Genomic DNA, 16,619 nt, shown 5'->3' with positions numbered 1-16,619 from the left:
TGACAGTTGCTAATTTTCTCAGTCCCTGAGGTGGTATCTTTTCTTTTGCCCTAATATTTCAAATACTATCATTCCAAAATATATGCAAACAATTTTCACATGGGAACCAAGCAGATAGCTCTCAAGTTAGCATTTTAATTTCCACAGTAATTTCTTGAAGTTTTGCCTTTGTAGGCAGTCTTTTACTTGTATCTACTTCTAACTAAGTCTTCCCCAAATCTTGGATATTTTGATAGGCAGAACATATCTTTCCAACATTAAAAAAAAAATTTGTTTCTTTGATTATTAGTATTTAATTGGTATTAAGTGTTTTCATGGAGAAATATGACTGGGGGTTAAATTGCCTCATCTTTTACACTATGTATGAAAGTACCACACACACACACACACATTTCCCATTGCTAGTAGATATTGCCATTAAAAAGAAAGAAGCCAAAAAAACAAACTCTGCCAGTTGTTGAGTGGGAATATTATATATCATTGTCCTTCGCTCTGTGTGAACTAGGCACATTTTGGCTCTGCATTTTTGGTGCTGATGTTCGTACTATTTTCTTTAATGGGATCGTCTCACTACTAATAGCGGTATTATCAACAGTATGGGTAAATTTCTAGAGGATAATTTGGCAGACTTTAATATTCATACTTTTTGGGCTGTTAATTCCATTTCTATAAATTTACCTAAGAAAATATTCAGAGAAGCCCACAGAGATTTGTATGTTTACTGTTTATTTATAATAGTGAAAAACAGGAGTGAATCTAAATGTCAGCAGTAGCAGGGTATTTAAATTATTACATCCACTCATGATCTTATAAAATTTAATTTTTTACTTTAAAATTATCTATTTTCAAAAATTTTCTTCAACTAATTTCATAAGCAGAAAGAATAAATATATATGTAGCGGTACAGAATTATTGAGTGTCTTCTGCCTTACCACTAGCTTGAAAATGACTACTTAAATTGTCAGGTCAAATTCTTATCTTCCATCTAATAAAAGAGGAAGGATTCCTTTCCTTCAGGACGAAGAGCGGTCACACTGCATAGTTGAGGGGAAAAGAGAGGAAAGATGTAGGCAAAGAGGGTATAAGTGGCTTGGGCTGGAGTTGAGAAAGGTTTTGGAGGTTAGTACCCAGTTGGGGAGCTTTGTTTATGAGAACTGCTGGAGTAATTTTTTAATTGAAGGGGCTTTTTGGAAGTGTTTGAGTTATAAATGAAATCCTCTTTAATGGTTTTTGAAAGTAATAAATGAAGGATATGAATTCCTTTTTAATTGCTTTTGTTGTTTAAAAAGATGTAATTAGAATTTGAGCCATATGTCCTTCATTTATTAGAATTTGATATTATTAATGAGAAAAATACATGGATACTAGATATAGTACTGGTTTTTATTATCAAGAGATTTGTGTTTTAATCTCAAAGATTCAACACTACTTAGGCCAAAGGCTTACTCTGTTTGTGCCTCAATTTCTTTATCTTTTAAATAAGAATACTTCTGCTTTTGTTAGGAAAAAATGAGTAAGTAACTTCTAAAAGTGTGTGTGTGTTGTGCAACTACTAGGTATAAGACACACATGCAGAGAGACAGACAGATGAATGGATGGCGAGGTGGATGATAGTCCTGCTAATAAGATAATCATGTATGATAACTTATTGGTGATTTGAATTTATGGTGAATTTTTTAATGACCTTTGCTCATTTTTCTATTAATCTAAGTGGAGTTAAGCAATTTTTGGTTATTATTTGGTAAATGAATAAAATTACAGTATTGAAATATTCTTAAACATATTCTACCATTAAAAAGTTAATAAAACCTTATATTTTTAATAACATTGTATTACTTGCAAAATATTTTTACATTATTTCAATTGATCCTCCAAACAGTCCTGTGAGATGGTCAGGGCATTGTCCGCATTATGTAGGTGCAGAAACTGAAGCATAATTGTATTAAAGTCTTGTCCAAGGTCACAAAGCTATTAAGTGGTGTAGGCAGAACTGGATTACAGGTCTTTGGAGCCTACTCCAGCGCTTTTTCTAGTATAGCTTGCTGTCTTATTAAATGACTCTATTCCATAGAATTATCTTTACATATTTGCTGATATGCATGAAGCTAAAAGAATGAAAAGGGAAGTTCATATGAGTACCAGCTTTACCTTCACTCAGATTTTCCTTTAAATCATTAGTCTCTGAACTCTTTGGGGAAGGAATAGGAAGCCTCAATTGCTATGGCTTCTTTTTCACTATTTTCTAATTTTATTATAGATGCTGTAGTTAACAAAGGAGGTGATGAGTCTGTAGGCAAAGGAGATGGTAAGAACTACTGAGAAGTATTTTTATCAAAATTAAAAGTGGTACTGTGTTTATCTGTTGCTGTGTAACAAATTACCCCAACATTTTGAAGCTTAAGAGAACATTTATCATTTCATAATTGTGGGTTAAGAATCCAAGCATGGCTGAGCTGGGCACCTTTGGCTTCAGGGGTCTCATGATGCTTTAATTAGGGTGTCAACAGGGCTGCCGTCATCTCAGGGCTTGACTGGGCAAGAATCTGCTTCCAAACTCATTCACATGGCTGTTGGCCGAAGTTATCAGTTCCTGCCCACGTGGACCTTTCCACAGGGCAGCTGACAGCATGGCAGCTGGCTTCCTTCAGAGCTGGTGTGAGAAAGTAAGAGAGGACACTCAAGATGGAAGCCACAGTCTGTTTGTAACTTAATCTTGGAAGCGAGATTCCACCACTTTCGCTACATACTCTGTTAGAAGCAAGTTCCTAGGTCCAACCCACATTCCAAGGGAGGGGATTACATGAGGCCACGGATCCTTGGTAGGAGGCAGGGATCATGGGGAGCTATCTTAGAGGCTGCCTGCCAAGATATACCACAGATATATACCAGATTAACAACTTTATCCAAAACTTTTATCTACTAAAACATTCATTGTGTTTTGCAGTTTTCATTGTATCTTTACATATGGTATCTCCGCTCAGGGAGATGGATATCATCATTCACATTTATAAATCACTTAACAGTCATAGAGAGTTTTATGATTTTTTATTCAAAAATTTACATGACGTCAGGGGTAGAGCTGATAAGTGAACCTGTCTTCTGAATCCAAATCCCATGTCTTTCTACTGTATTAACATGTCTGTTATGTTAAGTGCTTTTCTTAAATATCCAAGATTGGGCAACATCCCATGTAAGTGCTGGTTTTTTTCTCTTCTCTTTTAGGCCTTGACTTTCTACCACAGTTGAACTCAGTGTTTCCTCCAAGAAAAAATCCAGTAACTTCAGGCACTTCCGTATTGCATTCTAGTCCTCTTAATGTCTTTATGGGGTCTCCAGGGAAAGAAGAAAATGAAAATCATGATCTGACAGCTGAATCTAAGAAAATGTATCTGGGAAAACAGGAACCTAAAGACTCCTTCAAGCAGGTATCTGCCTGTGAATGATATTGAACTCACGGTGTGTGTTTATCACTAGCAAGTATAATTCATCTCATCACTAGAAAGTAGGCAGCTGCCACTGGATATGTCCTAATTATTGACAGTGCTGTGCGCTTGCTAGGTAGAAAATATTCTTAAATCTTGATGTCACATGTTAAAAACTGAAAAATACTTTTGAATTCTGTCTTTGGATATATTGGAGGTAACAGCAGGTATAATCGTACACTGCTTTTTTCCTAAGACAAGATACTTGATTTAACTGTCCGTGTAAGAATATTTTATACCTGAATTCTTTTAGAATGTATTTCCTTTGCAGCACAAAGCACCAAGTTGGTGGTCAAGTTTTCCTAAGTCTTAGAGCAAATTGATGGTGCTAAGAATGTAATTCATCATCATTACCTTCTGCTGTAATATAATAGAGTCTGTTGTACAGTATGTCTGTTTATTTTCATGTTTCTTTTTTAGAATATTGAAAGGTACCATTTAAGAAATACAAAAAAGTCTTTTGACTTATTTTTCAAATATTTCTGACTGATTAGTTATCACATGAGAATTTGGGGATTTATTTATTTATTTTTTGGCCTGTGATTGCCATTTTAAATGATATTCAACAGCAGATTCTTAGTAAATGAGCTGTTCCTTATCGTGTTATTATTGAAAGTGTTTTTGATTAGTAAAGTTGATTTATTTTGCCACGGGCCCTAGCAACATTTTTTCCTCCTTCAAGATTCCTTCTTATTCTTCCTTTTTCTGATGCTTCTTACTGGAAAAAAGAGAAAAGTAGATACAAATTATATGGCTAATATGGATAAAACCATAGTTTGTATACTAATTATTTTATTTATTTATTTATTTATTTATTTTTTACTTTTTATTTTTTTATCTTTATTGGAGTATAATTGCTTTACAGTATTGTATCAATGTCTGCTGTACAACAAAGTGAATCAGCCACATGTATACATATATCCTCTTGTCCCCTCCCTCTAGAGCCTCCCTCCCAACCTCCCTATCCCACCCACCCCCCCCCACCCCTTTAGGTCTTCACAAAGCATCAGGCTGATCTCCCTGTGCTCTGTAGTAGCTTCCCACTAGCCATCTATTTTATATTTGGTAGTGCGTGTATGTCAATGCTACTCTCTCACTATGTCCCAATTTCCCCTCCCCCTGGTGTCCTCAAGTCCGTTCTCTACGTCTGCATCTCTGTTACTGCCCTGCCACTAGGTTCATCATTACCATTTTTCTAGATTCCATATATATGTGTTAGCATACGTTATTTGTTTTTCTCTTTCTGATTTACTTCACCCTGTATGACAGACTCTAGGTCCATCCACCTCACTACGAATAGCTCAATTTCATTCCTTTTTATGGCTGAGTAATATTCCATTGTATATATGTGTCACATCTTCTTTATCCATTTATCTGTTGATGGACATTTAGGTTGCTTTCATGTCCTAGCTATTGTAAATAGTGCTGCAATGAACATTGGAGTGCATGTATCTTTTTGAATTATGGTTTTCTCCAGGTATATGCCCAGTAGTGGGATTGCTGGGTCATATGATAGTTCTATTTTTAGTTTTTTAAGGAACCTCCATACTGTTTTCCATAGTGGCTATATCAATTTACATTCCCTCCAACAGTGCAGGAGGGTTCCCTTTTCTCCACACCCTCTCCAGCATCTATTGTTTCTAGATTTTTTGACTGGTGTGAGGTGATACCTCATGGTGGTTTTGATTTGCATTTCTCTAATGATTAGTGATGTTGAGCATCTTTTCATGTGTCTGTCAGCCATCTGTATGTCTTCTTTGGAGAAATGTCTGTTTAGGTCTTCCGCCCATTTTTGGGTTGTTTGCTTTTTTGATATTGAGCTGCATGAGCTGCTTATATATTTTGGAGATTAATCCTTTGTCAGTTGCTTCATTTGCAAATATTTTCTCCCATTCTGAGGGTTGTGTTTTTGTCTTGCTTATGGTTTCCTTTGCTGTGCAAAAGCTTTTAAGTTTCATTAGGTCCCATTTGTTTATTTTTGTTTTTATTTCCATTATTCTGGGAGTTGGGTCAAGAAGGATCTTGCTATGAGTTATGTCATAGAGTGTTCTGCCTGTATTATCCTCTAAGAGTTTTATAGTGTCCGGTCTTACATTTAGGTCTTTAATCCATTTTGAGTTTATTTTTGTGTATGGTGTTAGGTAGTGTTCTAGTTTCATTCTTTTACCCGTGGTAGCTGTCCAGTTTTCCCAGCACCACTTATCGAAGAGGCTGTCTTTTCTCCATTGTATGTTCTTGCCTCCTTTGTCATATATTAGGTGACCCTATGTGTATGGGTTTATCTCTGGGCTTTCTGTGCTGTACCATTGATCTATATTTCTGTTTTTGTGCCAGTACCATACTGTCTTGATTACTGTAGCTCTGTAGTATAGTTTGAAATTGGGGAACCTGATTCCTCCGGCTCTGTTTTTCTTTCTCAAGATTGCTTTGGCTATTTGGGGTCTTTGTGTTTCCACACAAATTGTAAAATTTTTTGTTCTAATTCTGTGAAGAATGCCATTGGTAATTTGATAGGGATTGCACTGAATCTGTAGATTACTTTGGGTAGTATAGTCATTTTCACAATATTGATTCTTCCAATCCAAGAGCATGGTATATTTCTCCATCTGTTCATGTCATCTTTGATTTCTTTCATCAGTGTTTTATAGTTTTCTGAATACAAATCTTTTGTATCCTTAGGTAGGTTTATGCCTAGGTATTTTAGTCTTTTTGTTGCGATGGTAAAGGGGATTGTTTCCTTAATTTCTCTTTCTGATTTTTCGTTGTTAGTATATAGGAATGCAAGAGATTTCTGTGCATTAATTTTGTATCCTCCAACTACCTTTCTAGTAGTTTTCTGGTGGCATCTTTAGGATTTTCTATGTATAGTATCATATCACCTGCAAACAGTGACAGTTTTACTTCTTTTCCAGTGAGTATTCCTTTTATTTCTTTTTCTTCTCCAATTGCCATGGCTAGGACTTCCAAAACTATGTTGAATAAGAGTGGCGAGAGTGGACATCTTTGTCTTGTTCCTGACCTTAGTGGAAATGCTTTCAGTTTTTCACCATTGAGAATAATGTTTGCTCTGGGTTTGTCATATATGGCCTTTATTATGTTGAGGTAGTTTCCCTCTATGCCCATTTTCTGGAGAGTTTTTATCATAAATGGGTGTTGAATTTTGTCAGAAGCGTTTTCTGCATCTATTGAGATGATCATATGGTTTTTATCCTTCAGTTTGTTAATATGGTGTATCACATTGATTGATTTGTGTATATTGTTTATTTTAAATGTGAAGTTTGCAAAGTTGATCTCTGGTGCTGAAACTGGAAATCTAAATACCTCTCCATCATCTAACCAAACAAGAAGTCCTGAGAAATTTGAGAAGCTAGAAAAAGAAACTGAAGCCCAGTTACTGTATGAACCTCCAGTCAATGGATCCTCAACTCCAAGTAAGTACATAAAACTCCCTGATGTTTGAGTGTTAAGCTGAAAACTCCCACTATTTAACTTGAAAAAGATAAGTTAACAGAATGATCATAGACCAAAAAAATTCAAGGAATTTAAAATTTATGACACTTATCTAGTGTGTGACTCTCTTACTAGAAGATGATGAAATGTGTATGAGGGGTTAAATTCAGCCACATTGATTTGGTACTCTTTGAGTGTGAATTTCACTTTGAATCCAATATGCAAGTATCTTGATCTACTGTGGTACAGAACAGAATATAATATAGGACTCTTTGAAAATGGGTCATTAACTACATGAAATTGTGTTTTTTTGTCCATATTAAAGTTCTATTTATAGAGTTCTTCACAGAGACCCTAAAAACTTGATCACATTTAAAGCGATATTAGGTTCAGTGATAAGAGTTACTACAAAACAATTCTTTGTAAAGAAGTAGCTCTTTTATATAGATACCTGTGTTTTAAGTTTTCTGTGGATGCATTGCGTTAGCTTAAATTCTAGGGCTTTGCCTGTAGAACTACTTCACTCCTCTGTTCCTTCTGTTTGTTTTTAATAGTCTTAGTTTATCTAGTTTTTGGTGCAGCTTGTCACATTCATCTTTTATAAGAGAAAATGGTTCAGAGATTCAAGATTAATTCCTCTGTTATATATTATTATGTTAGATAGTTGGCAGTTTATAGATAAATAGATAAATGACTATTAGAAACAATGTCATAGAAAGTTTCTAAAATTTGTATCCAGACAGTGAATTTTTCTAAATATCACAGGAACACTGTTTTTGTACCAGTTTTTCAAGTTTTCTCAAGTCAAATCATTTAGAAGTGTTCGATGTCTCTTAGTCCAAGTTGACTATTAATATTTTCTCCATTTTTTATTTTAGATCCAAAGATAGCATCTTCTGTCACTGCTGGAGTTGCCAGTTCACTATCAGAAAAAATAGCTGATACCATTGGAAGTAATCGGCCAAGTGCACCACTGACATCTGTTCAAATCCGCTTTATTCAGAACATGATACAGGAAACATTGGATGACTTTAGGTAATTGGGAAATTCCTCTTTCTATCTAGACCTTGACTAGTTTTTTTTTTTGATTAGGCATAAAACTGTAACTATGAGTAATGTTGATGGTTTCTACTTTTGCCTAGGTTCTGGGGTCCATGAAACCGTAGAAAACATGATGAGTTTTGTTGATCTTGAAGTGCTGAGTTTATTTTATATTAGTTAGGAAAAGGCACATTTCCCTAGGGCAGTCATTAGATAACTTGGCAGGACAGTGTAGCAGGCTGGCTGCCATTGTGGATTTTTTTATCATCAAAATGTGGACAGATTCTGGTAAGCTCAGATGGGATTCTTACAATATTTATAGATCACCTGTTAAGTATGCTAGGTGCAGTAATGTAGTAAAGATATCTTTTAAAGGAATGCTGAATATTTTCAAAGAGAATGCGTCAGAATGTAATACTTAATTTTAAAAAGTTCTTGCCTGCATCCATCCTTGTCTTCTAATTCTTTGAATTTTGAACATTGTAAGAATGTCCTAGAATTCTGGTTCCTTTTACCTGTTATCTCAATATATTTTGAAAGCTATTTTCAATTATTAGAATGTTTTGTGTATGTGTGTGTGTTTTCCCTTTCTGACCTTTAGTTACTTAGTACTCTTGCTCAGATTTGGAATATCATGAGCAAGAATATTGGAGAAGATGTGCAGTTTTTGTTGGCACATGTTTCTTTTTAATGTTAAAAATGTTTTGAAAAAATATTTTAAATGTTAACAAATACATTTTTAAAGAAAAATAATCATTTTGATGTTTACAATGTGCATGGTATGTACTGATACTGAGGATACAAAAATGGGTGATCTGCCCACCAAGGCCTTATAGTTTAATTAAGGTGGGTATAGTATGTCCTGCTGTGATGTGTGTTTCTTTGATGGGAATTAACTCATTTGTAAATAGGGCAGCGATGACAATATGATGAGGAAGTTTTGTTGGTTCATATAACAGCTGTGAAAACGAAGTATGTGAACACACGTGAAGGCAGCAAACTACCCATCTGTGTCCATCTTTTCCTATTCTCTTCCTCTGAAGTTGGTTTGGTTATGTGCTCTGTGTTATTTTCTGATTTTTCCCATCTTTGGGCATTTTATCCTTGCCTCCATGCTTGACAGCCCCAATCCTTTCTGTCTTCTTTCCCCTGTTATGAAGTGACCCTCACTTTTCTTAAGGTAAAATCTTTGATTATTCAGTATTTAAACTATGCTAATATTTTTATTAGGATTTGTTTTTGTTAGTGCTCTGGTTACACAGTTTACATAGGTTTTGAGTGGTCTGCCCAAGTCCTTTCTCCTTAAGTCCTGTTATTTTCTTTTTTCTTTCTTTTTTTTTTTCCCCAATGTTATTGTGGTAAGAATACTTACCATGAGATCTACCCTCTTGGATTTTCAAGTGTACAGTATACAGTATTGTTAACTATAGACACAGTGTTATACAGCAGCCTCTTGAACTTACTCATTTTGTGTAACTGAAACTCCCTGTTTTCCTTTCTCCCCAGCCCCTGACACCCACAATTCTGTTCTTTGCTCCCACGAGTTTGACTGTTTTAGGTATCTCATATAAATGGGATCACGCAGTGTTTGTGCTTCTGTGTCTGGCTTATTTCACTTAGCGTCATGTCCTCCAGTTTCATCCATGTTGTCACCTGTCAAGATTTCTTTCTTTTTTCTAAGGCTGAATAATATTTCATTACATGTACATACCACATTGTTAGAAATCTGGTCCTATTATTTTCCATATACAGTTTTTTTAAAATATGAGGTATTTCAGGAATGCATGTATAGGGCAAAATAGCAGAATTGTCTGGATACAATTAAATATAATGTGAATAAAGCAAAGTTGAAAACACAGAAAGGGAGCAGTTCTGCTGGGGCAAATTTAGAAAAAAATCACTGCCCTGCCTTCAGTTTTCAGCATGCCTTGTGTGCTGCCTGTACCTGGGGAGTGAGGAAGGGAAGGGGCCTCTCTCCACTCTCTGCCCCTTCAACCATAGGCAGCCTCTGCTTGGAACTCACTGAGGACCCAGAATGGCTCAGAGGATTTCTGTAAATTCACCTGCTCTGACTTCAGCCTCCTACTGTAGGTCTTGCCAGCTGTACCTTACAATGGAGGGGCAGAGGGGGCTATTGAGAGGCTCTTTGCCAGCCGTTCTCCCTCAGCTCTGTGAGGGCCTGGAGTGCTTCAGGGGGGTTACTCTCAGTTCTCCTCCCCTGCCCTAAGTCTTCACCAGGCTCCGTGCATCTGTGCCCTAGGGGCTCTCTCTCTCAGCCCTCCTGCCCTGCCCCTTATTTTTGTGTGAGACCTCAGTGAAGGCCTGTGGTGAAAAGTTGTTGAGTGAAGGAGACTTTGTTTTTGTCTGGGACTCCTTGGGATTCTAAACTGTCGTGATAGTCTTCACTTGGCCTTTACAAATCTGTGAAAATTTCAGCTTGTTCTCCTTACCCTATCAATGGCAGCTTTCTTCCCCTACTGTTCTGTCAAGGAAGAAAACAGTTGTGGGTCTCTCTTCCTGTGGAGGGACTCACTATTTTCTGGATTTTAGTTCGTTTAGATTTCTTTGCACTCTCAAAGTTGAATTTATTTAAAAATGTATGATTTTATATGTTATCTGGCTTCTTCTCGTTGTTAGGGTTGGAGAGAGAACATCCAAAGCGAAAGTCTGTGGGTTTATTTCTGTTGTCTTTCAATTTAAATTTCTTCTGGAAAGCAGATCACTTCCTGGGTTTTAGGTTTCCTTGGCGGCTAGTTTATTTCTGGTTTGCCTTTATTCCTAGGGTTTAGTCTGTGCCCTTTTAGCATGTCAACTGATTGTCTGGAGTATTCACCAGGACTTTTTATCTTGGTGGGTCCTGAACTTTAACTTCCAATTCTTCAGCATCACAAGGCTGCCAAAATCCTTTTCTCCTCTTTAGCTGCCACTTCATGTTTGGTTTCCTGCCATCTAACTCAGCGCAGGCATTGCCTAGGAGTCACCTATGTCTTGAGAGGAAATTGCACAGTTTCAGGTTTACTTTCTACAGGTACCCCCTTTCAAGAATCTTGGACCTTGCGGCCCTGTCTGCCTTGGGAGTTCTGAATTCTAATGCTCCTCAACCCAGTGAGACTGTCTCTAACTCCAGACCACTGCTTTCATCTCAGCCTCTTTTCCCCACACTGTGGAGTCAGCACATTCCCCAGAGGGAAAAGTGGAGGTTAATGTGGAGCTTACCTAGTGGACTCCCCTTCTTTACAAGACCGTGGCCCCTCCAATCCTGGTTACCTTAATGGTTCTGTGATGCCTTCACTTTTGGTGGTGGTTGTTTGTTTGTGTTTATTTTTTTATATGGCTTTTGTCATAACTAAAAGCAGAAGAGAAAAATTTTTTAAAAATACCTTTATAGTTGCAACAGAAAAAGTAAGGTACTTAGGAATAAATCTAACCAAAGATGGTAAAGATCTGTATAGAAAAACATTTTAAAATGTATTAAAAAGCATTAACACTTAATAAATGAGAAGGTATTGTGAAGCTGTCAATTCTTCTAAATTGGTCTGTGGATTAAATACAATTCCAATCAAATCCCAACTGGGTTTTTGGAAGAAGATGATGAGATAATTCCAAAATGTATATGAAAGAAGGAAGATCCAGGAATAACCAAGGTACTAGAGAAGACTAAGGTCGAAGGGGACTAGTTTGTCCGATAGATAGGTTGTAATTTAAAATAGTGTAGCATTAGCACAGCGTAGACAGATTGCCCAAAGGAATCAAATAGACCCCCCAAAAGCCTATGTATATATGAAAATGTGATATATGACAGAGTAAATGTATAGATGCCTGTTCCATGCCATTTAAAAAATCAGTTCCATACAGAGTAAAGGCTTAAATGTAAATGGAAAAAATTTAGGCATTGTAAGAGAATTTTTATATGACTTCAGGGCTTGAGAAGTTACTTAAAAGTTTAGATGGTACTACCTATAAAAATAGATTGATAAATTTGCATTAATATTAGGTTAGTAAATTTGAGAATATTAATAGGAACTGTTCATCCCAGGACACCATTAATAAAGTGAAAAGACAAAAGATATCTGCAGTACTCATATAACCAATAAAGGATCAGATTATATAAAGAACTCTTATAAATAATTTTTTTAAAAAAGACATTCAATAGAAAAATAGTTTAAAGACATAGAGAAGCAGTTCTCAGAAGAGGAATTGGTGTGTGAACATAAGGAAAGATGCTCAACCTTACAAATTAATCAGAGAACTGCAAATGCAATGGGATACCATTTCACACCCAGTAGATGGAAAAATACTGTAAGAAGCCTGGCAACACCAAGTCTTGGTGTGGATGTAGAGCTAGAGGAACTCTGTTATACTGATGATGAGTGTGTCCATTGATACTACCATTTCAGAAAATAATTTCTATCATTTTGTGAGTCTGAACAGTGTACCTCTGGATCCTACCTATAACTCTGCATATCTACTCTTGGGTATATCATTTACAGAAATTGGTACATGTGGGTTGGGAGACATATATATGATTGTTTATAACAACATTGTAATAATAAACACTTGAAAACAATTCACATTGACAGGAGAATGTACACACTAGTACAAATCAGTGAATTCTAGATATATAGAATATGAACCTTAAAAACATGATACTGGATTATTTCTTAAATGTACACTACTCAAGACTGTATAGGATATGGTACCCTTTTTGTAATGCTCAAAAGCAGGCACAACGAGAATATATTGACTACAGATTCTATGTTATACAACATGGACTATATATATATATATATTTTTTTTTTTTTATAAAACATTTCTTTGCTCAAACAAAATTCAGTAGAGCAGTGACTTCTTTCTTGGGCTTCTCCCGAGAGTTAAGTGGTGGAGTCAGAGAGGAGCACACAGGAAACTTCTATGATTTTGGTAATGTCCTAGCCCATAAGTTTTGTGGGAGGTGAGTGAATGTTCCTTTTATTGTTATACTTCATGGCTTTTATGTCTTTTTTGTCTGTGCTGTGTGGCTTGTGGGATCTTAGTTCCCTGACCAGGGATTGAACCTGTACTGCCAGTGGATTCCCACTTCTATGTCTTTTGTAGGTGTAAGTTAATTGCATTTTAGTGAGTAAACCTCTGTTACAACCACTCAAATAGACTCTTTTATTCTGCTGCAAGTTTTTTTAGTAGCTTAAACATTGATAATAGTTAAAATGTTGTACCTAGAGCATTATCTGTGTTTCATTGTAATATAAACTTGTGTCTTTCCTTAATGATATTTTCTATATTAAGGAATTATAGTGTAATGAGAGTTCTGGAGGTAGACAGCCTGGGTTTATATCCTAGCTCCACCATTTCCTAGTTGTGTGACTTTGGATGAATTACAACTACTCTGTGATTCAGTTACTTCATTGTTAAAATGGAATTAATAATTGCATCTAGCTGAGAAGATTAAATGAGTTCTTATATCTGAAGTACAAGAAACAGTGCCTAGCATATAGTAAATAAATACTAGGTGCAGTATTTTCACTATTGTAATAGTAATTATTAACACTCAGTAATGTGAAACAGTAAGAGTTTAGCCATTTTCTTGAATGATCTAGAATTGGTAAACTGTTATAATTCTAATAAATATTTTACATTCATCCCTAGAGAAGCATGCCATAGGGACATTGTGAATTTGCAAGTGGAGATGATTAAACAGTTTCATATGCAATTGGTATGTATTGACATATTTTATTGTAAGTGAGCATAGCTGTGTATCTAAAAAGCCGATAAAAGGATGATGTGTTTTTACTTAGTTATATCTAATTGCTAGGAAATAAACAGGGAGTTTTAGAAATTTAATAAGTAAAATAGATTTTAACTAGTCACCCTTCTTTGTAACCTATGGTAGTTAAAGGCTACTTTTTCACAGCTTTTGTTTGTTTGTTTGCAAGAGTAAGCAAAAAGCTTTCTAAGTGTGCAATTATAAGCTTTCCAAATATATAAATTTCACCAGTGCTCTTTCATTTATATTAACAAAGTAGTAAGGGTGGTTAAGTACAAAAAACAATCATTCAGTTAGTTAATCAAACATAAGAAAAATAAATGTGGAATGCCGGTAATTTTAAAAGTGTTTTTTTTTTTCCCTTTCCTAGAATGAAATGCATTCTTTGTTGGAAAGATACTCAGTGAATGAAGGTTTAGTGGCGGAAATTGAAAGACTACGAGAAGAAAACAAAAGACTACGGGCACACTTTTGAAATTTCAGTGAATACTTTAATGTTTTGTAATTTGGGAAGCTTCTGGCAACACAGAACTACATGGAATCAGTATTGTTTTCATGGCCTCTGGGAAAAGTTTTTTTTCAAGTAAAAGGGTGATGGGATTTTATACCAACTGCTATTTCATCGTTTCTGTCAAAAATATTTATATTTTTATATTAAAAACTGCACACTGTGTCATCTGCCTAAGAGGAAAGCCAGCAGAATCTTTATTTTCTGAAAGCTTTAGCTATACACTAAGTGCCCTTTTTCATAAGAAAAGAAAATTGTGCAAAAAAAAATTAGGTTATGTGTGTTTTTTAATCACCTTTTTAAACAGATAATATTTTTGGTTGACAGTTGCCTTCCAAATTTTTTTGGATGTTTGATGATTAAAGAGTTTGATATACCTTCTATTTTTATGGAGAAAGTAATTTTAATTGGTGTTTTATGTTTCTAAAAAATTGACTAATAAGACAAGGTTGGCTAGTAATTATTTTGTTAACTTGAAGTCAAGTGTGACTATTATTTATTACTTGTACATTTGATAAGGACATTTTTGGAATTTTGAATTGCACAGATTACATTATATTTATTGCATTTACGTTGCTGTAGTATACTAACAAATCGCTACTCCTGGTTGGTATTTTAGCTAACTTCACTTGACCTATGAAAACTTTTAAGGGTTTTTAAGACTCAACCAGAACTGCATATCTGCTGATTATCTCATGAATTAATAACATGAAATTTATACTGTAATGTTTGAATCACTATAATTCAACTTATAATCAGTGAAGATATCATATTAGATATTATATATTACAGTATTAATGCCATTTTTTTCTCCCAAATGAGGTGTGGTTTATTTTGTTTTGTGGTTTATTTTGTTTTGTGGTTTATATCATTAACTTTCTATACTTCTTTGTGTGCTGTGTGTAATATTTTTATATTATTGACCTTACTATTAAATAAATAAAATTAAAAAAAAAAAGCAGGAAGGTTAATTGTCAGAAGAATTTACACTTCTTTGACAATGTACGGCTGTGCACGTCTGCCTGCTGTGATCTGCATTAGTGGGATACGATTAGGCAGGCTACTGGCTTGTTTACCTTCTTGTAGTGTCTTGTCCCAAAGATTTAAACTGTGTACCTTGTATATAGCACTCCTGCCCATTTTTGATTTCTGAGATGAAAGTATTTACTAAAACAAAAAAGAAATCTAGCTAGCTTACTAACTTCTTTCCTCTAAGCGATGAGAAATTTTAGGATATGTTTAATAAGTGTAAACATACTAATAATTATTTCAAGAAATAAAGACAAATTACTTTGTCCTAGGGCAGCTCAGAGAATACATTTGCATTAAAGCATAAAGTGGTGCTAATATAATTTTTTTCCTGACAGGTTATGAAAGCGTTGGGCTTATAACAAGTTTTTTTATATGTCATTATCAAACAGGTTTAGAAGACATGTAGTGTGTTTTGCTACATGCTTGTATTTAAATCTGTTAATATTTTCCTATTGCCTTTTTCAATAAATGCACAGTGTGTATTAAAGGAAGTTAGATAAATAATTTTATTAGTAACTTTATGCATATAGATGGAACATTTTTGTCATGGAATTTAAAAGCTAAATAAGTACAAAAAATAAAATTTTAAATGGTAAAAATGGGAAACTTGAAATTGAATTTTAGCCTCTGGCCAAGATAGAATAATAGAGATTGGATTTATACAACTGAATTTTAAAAAGATGCAAAATATTTGAAATAATTTTCAAATATTGAATTTTCGAAAATAAGAAATTCAGCTTCGAATTCTCTACCTAGTGAAAATACCTTTCAAAGATGAAAATGAAATAAAAACTTTTTCAGACCTAGAAAGGCTGAAAGAATTTATCACAAGCAGACTTTTGCCCTATAGGAAATGTTAAAGGTACCAGGTAGAAATCTGCTTCTATGTAAAGGAATGAAGAGCAAAAACTGTGAATATGTGAACAAATGTAAGACTTTTTTTTTCTTATTTTAAATTATCTTTAAAGTGTAATGGACTATTTAAAGCAAAAATAGTAACAATGTATTGTGTGGTTAACATATTAAAGTGAAATGTCTGACAAGAATACCATCCAGGGTGGGAGGAGGAAAATGAAAGTATACTACTCTGAGTTTCTTATACTAACCGTGAAGCTGAATAATACTACCTGAAAGTCGAATGTTATACGCTAAGAATGTATACTGTAAACCCCAAAGCAACCAGAAAAGAAAAGCAGTTATAACTAGGAAAGCAATAAAGATGATAAAATGAAGCCATAAAAAATAATCCAAAAGAAGGAAGGAAAAGAAAAAAAGAAGAAAGGGGATCAAAGAATAAATGGGACAAATAGAAAATAAACAGTAAAATGGTAGATTTAAACAGCAA

The 16,619-nt window shown here is 34.8% G+C and overlaps 1 protein-coding gene across 2 annotated transcripts in view; it reads left to right on the top strand.

Annotated features, from left to right (window-relative positions):
* Window positions 1-15,187, top strand: part of NEDD1 (NEDD1 gamma-tubulin ring complex targeting factor) — a 52,632-nt gene extending 37,445 nt beyond the window's left edge. For both annotated transcript variants that reach the window (XM_057742807.1, XM_057742808.1), the window contains exons 10-15: window positions 2,258-2,305; window positions 3,223-3,425; window positions 6,760-6,913; window positions 7,811-7,967; window positions 13,617-13,683; window positions 14,105-15,187. In XM_057742807.1, coding sequence (XP_057598790.1) covers window positions 2,258-2,305; window positions 3,223-3,425; window positions 6,760-6,913; window positions 7,811-7,967; window positions 13,617-13,683; window positions 14,105-14,209 — 734 coding nt within the window. In that variant the 3' untranslated portion in view covers window positions 14,210-15,187. The remainder of the gene's footprint in view (window positions 1-2,257; window positions 2,306-3,222; window positions 3,426-6,759; window positions 6,914-7,810; window positions 7,968-13,616; window positions 13,684-14,104) is intronic.
* The last annotated feature ends 1,432 nt before the right edge of the window (window positions 15,188-16,619 follow it).

Source organism: Hippopotamus amphibius, chromosome 7 (genome assembly GCF_030028045.1).
Source record: "Hippopotamus amphibius kiboko isolate mHipAmp2 chromosome 7, mHipAmp2.hap2, whole genome shotgun sequence".
Lineage (NCBI taxonomy): Eukaryota > Metazoa > Chordata > Mammalia > Artiodactyla > Hippopotamidae > Hippopotamus > Hippopotamus amphibius.
The sequence above is the reverse complement of the archived record's forward strand: the minus strand, read 5'-3'. Positions and strand labels throughout refer to the sequence as shown.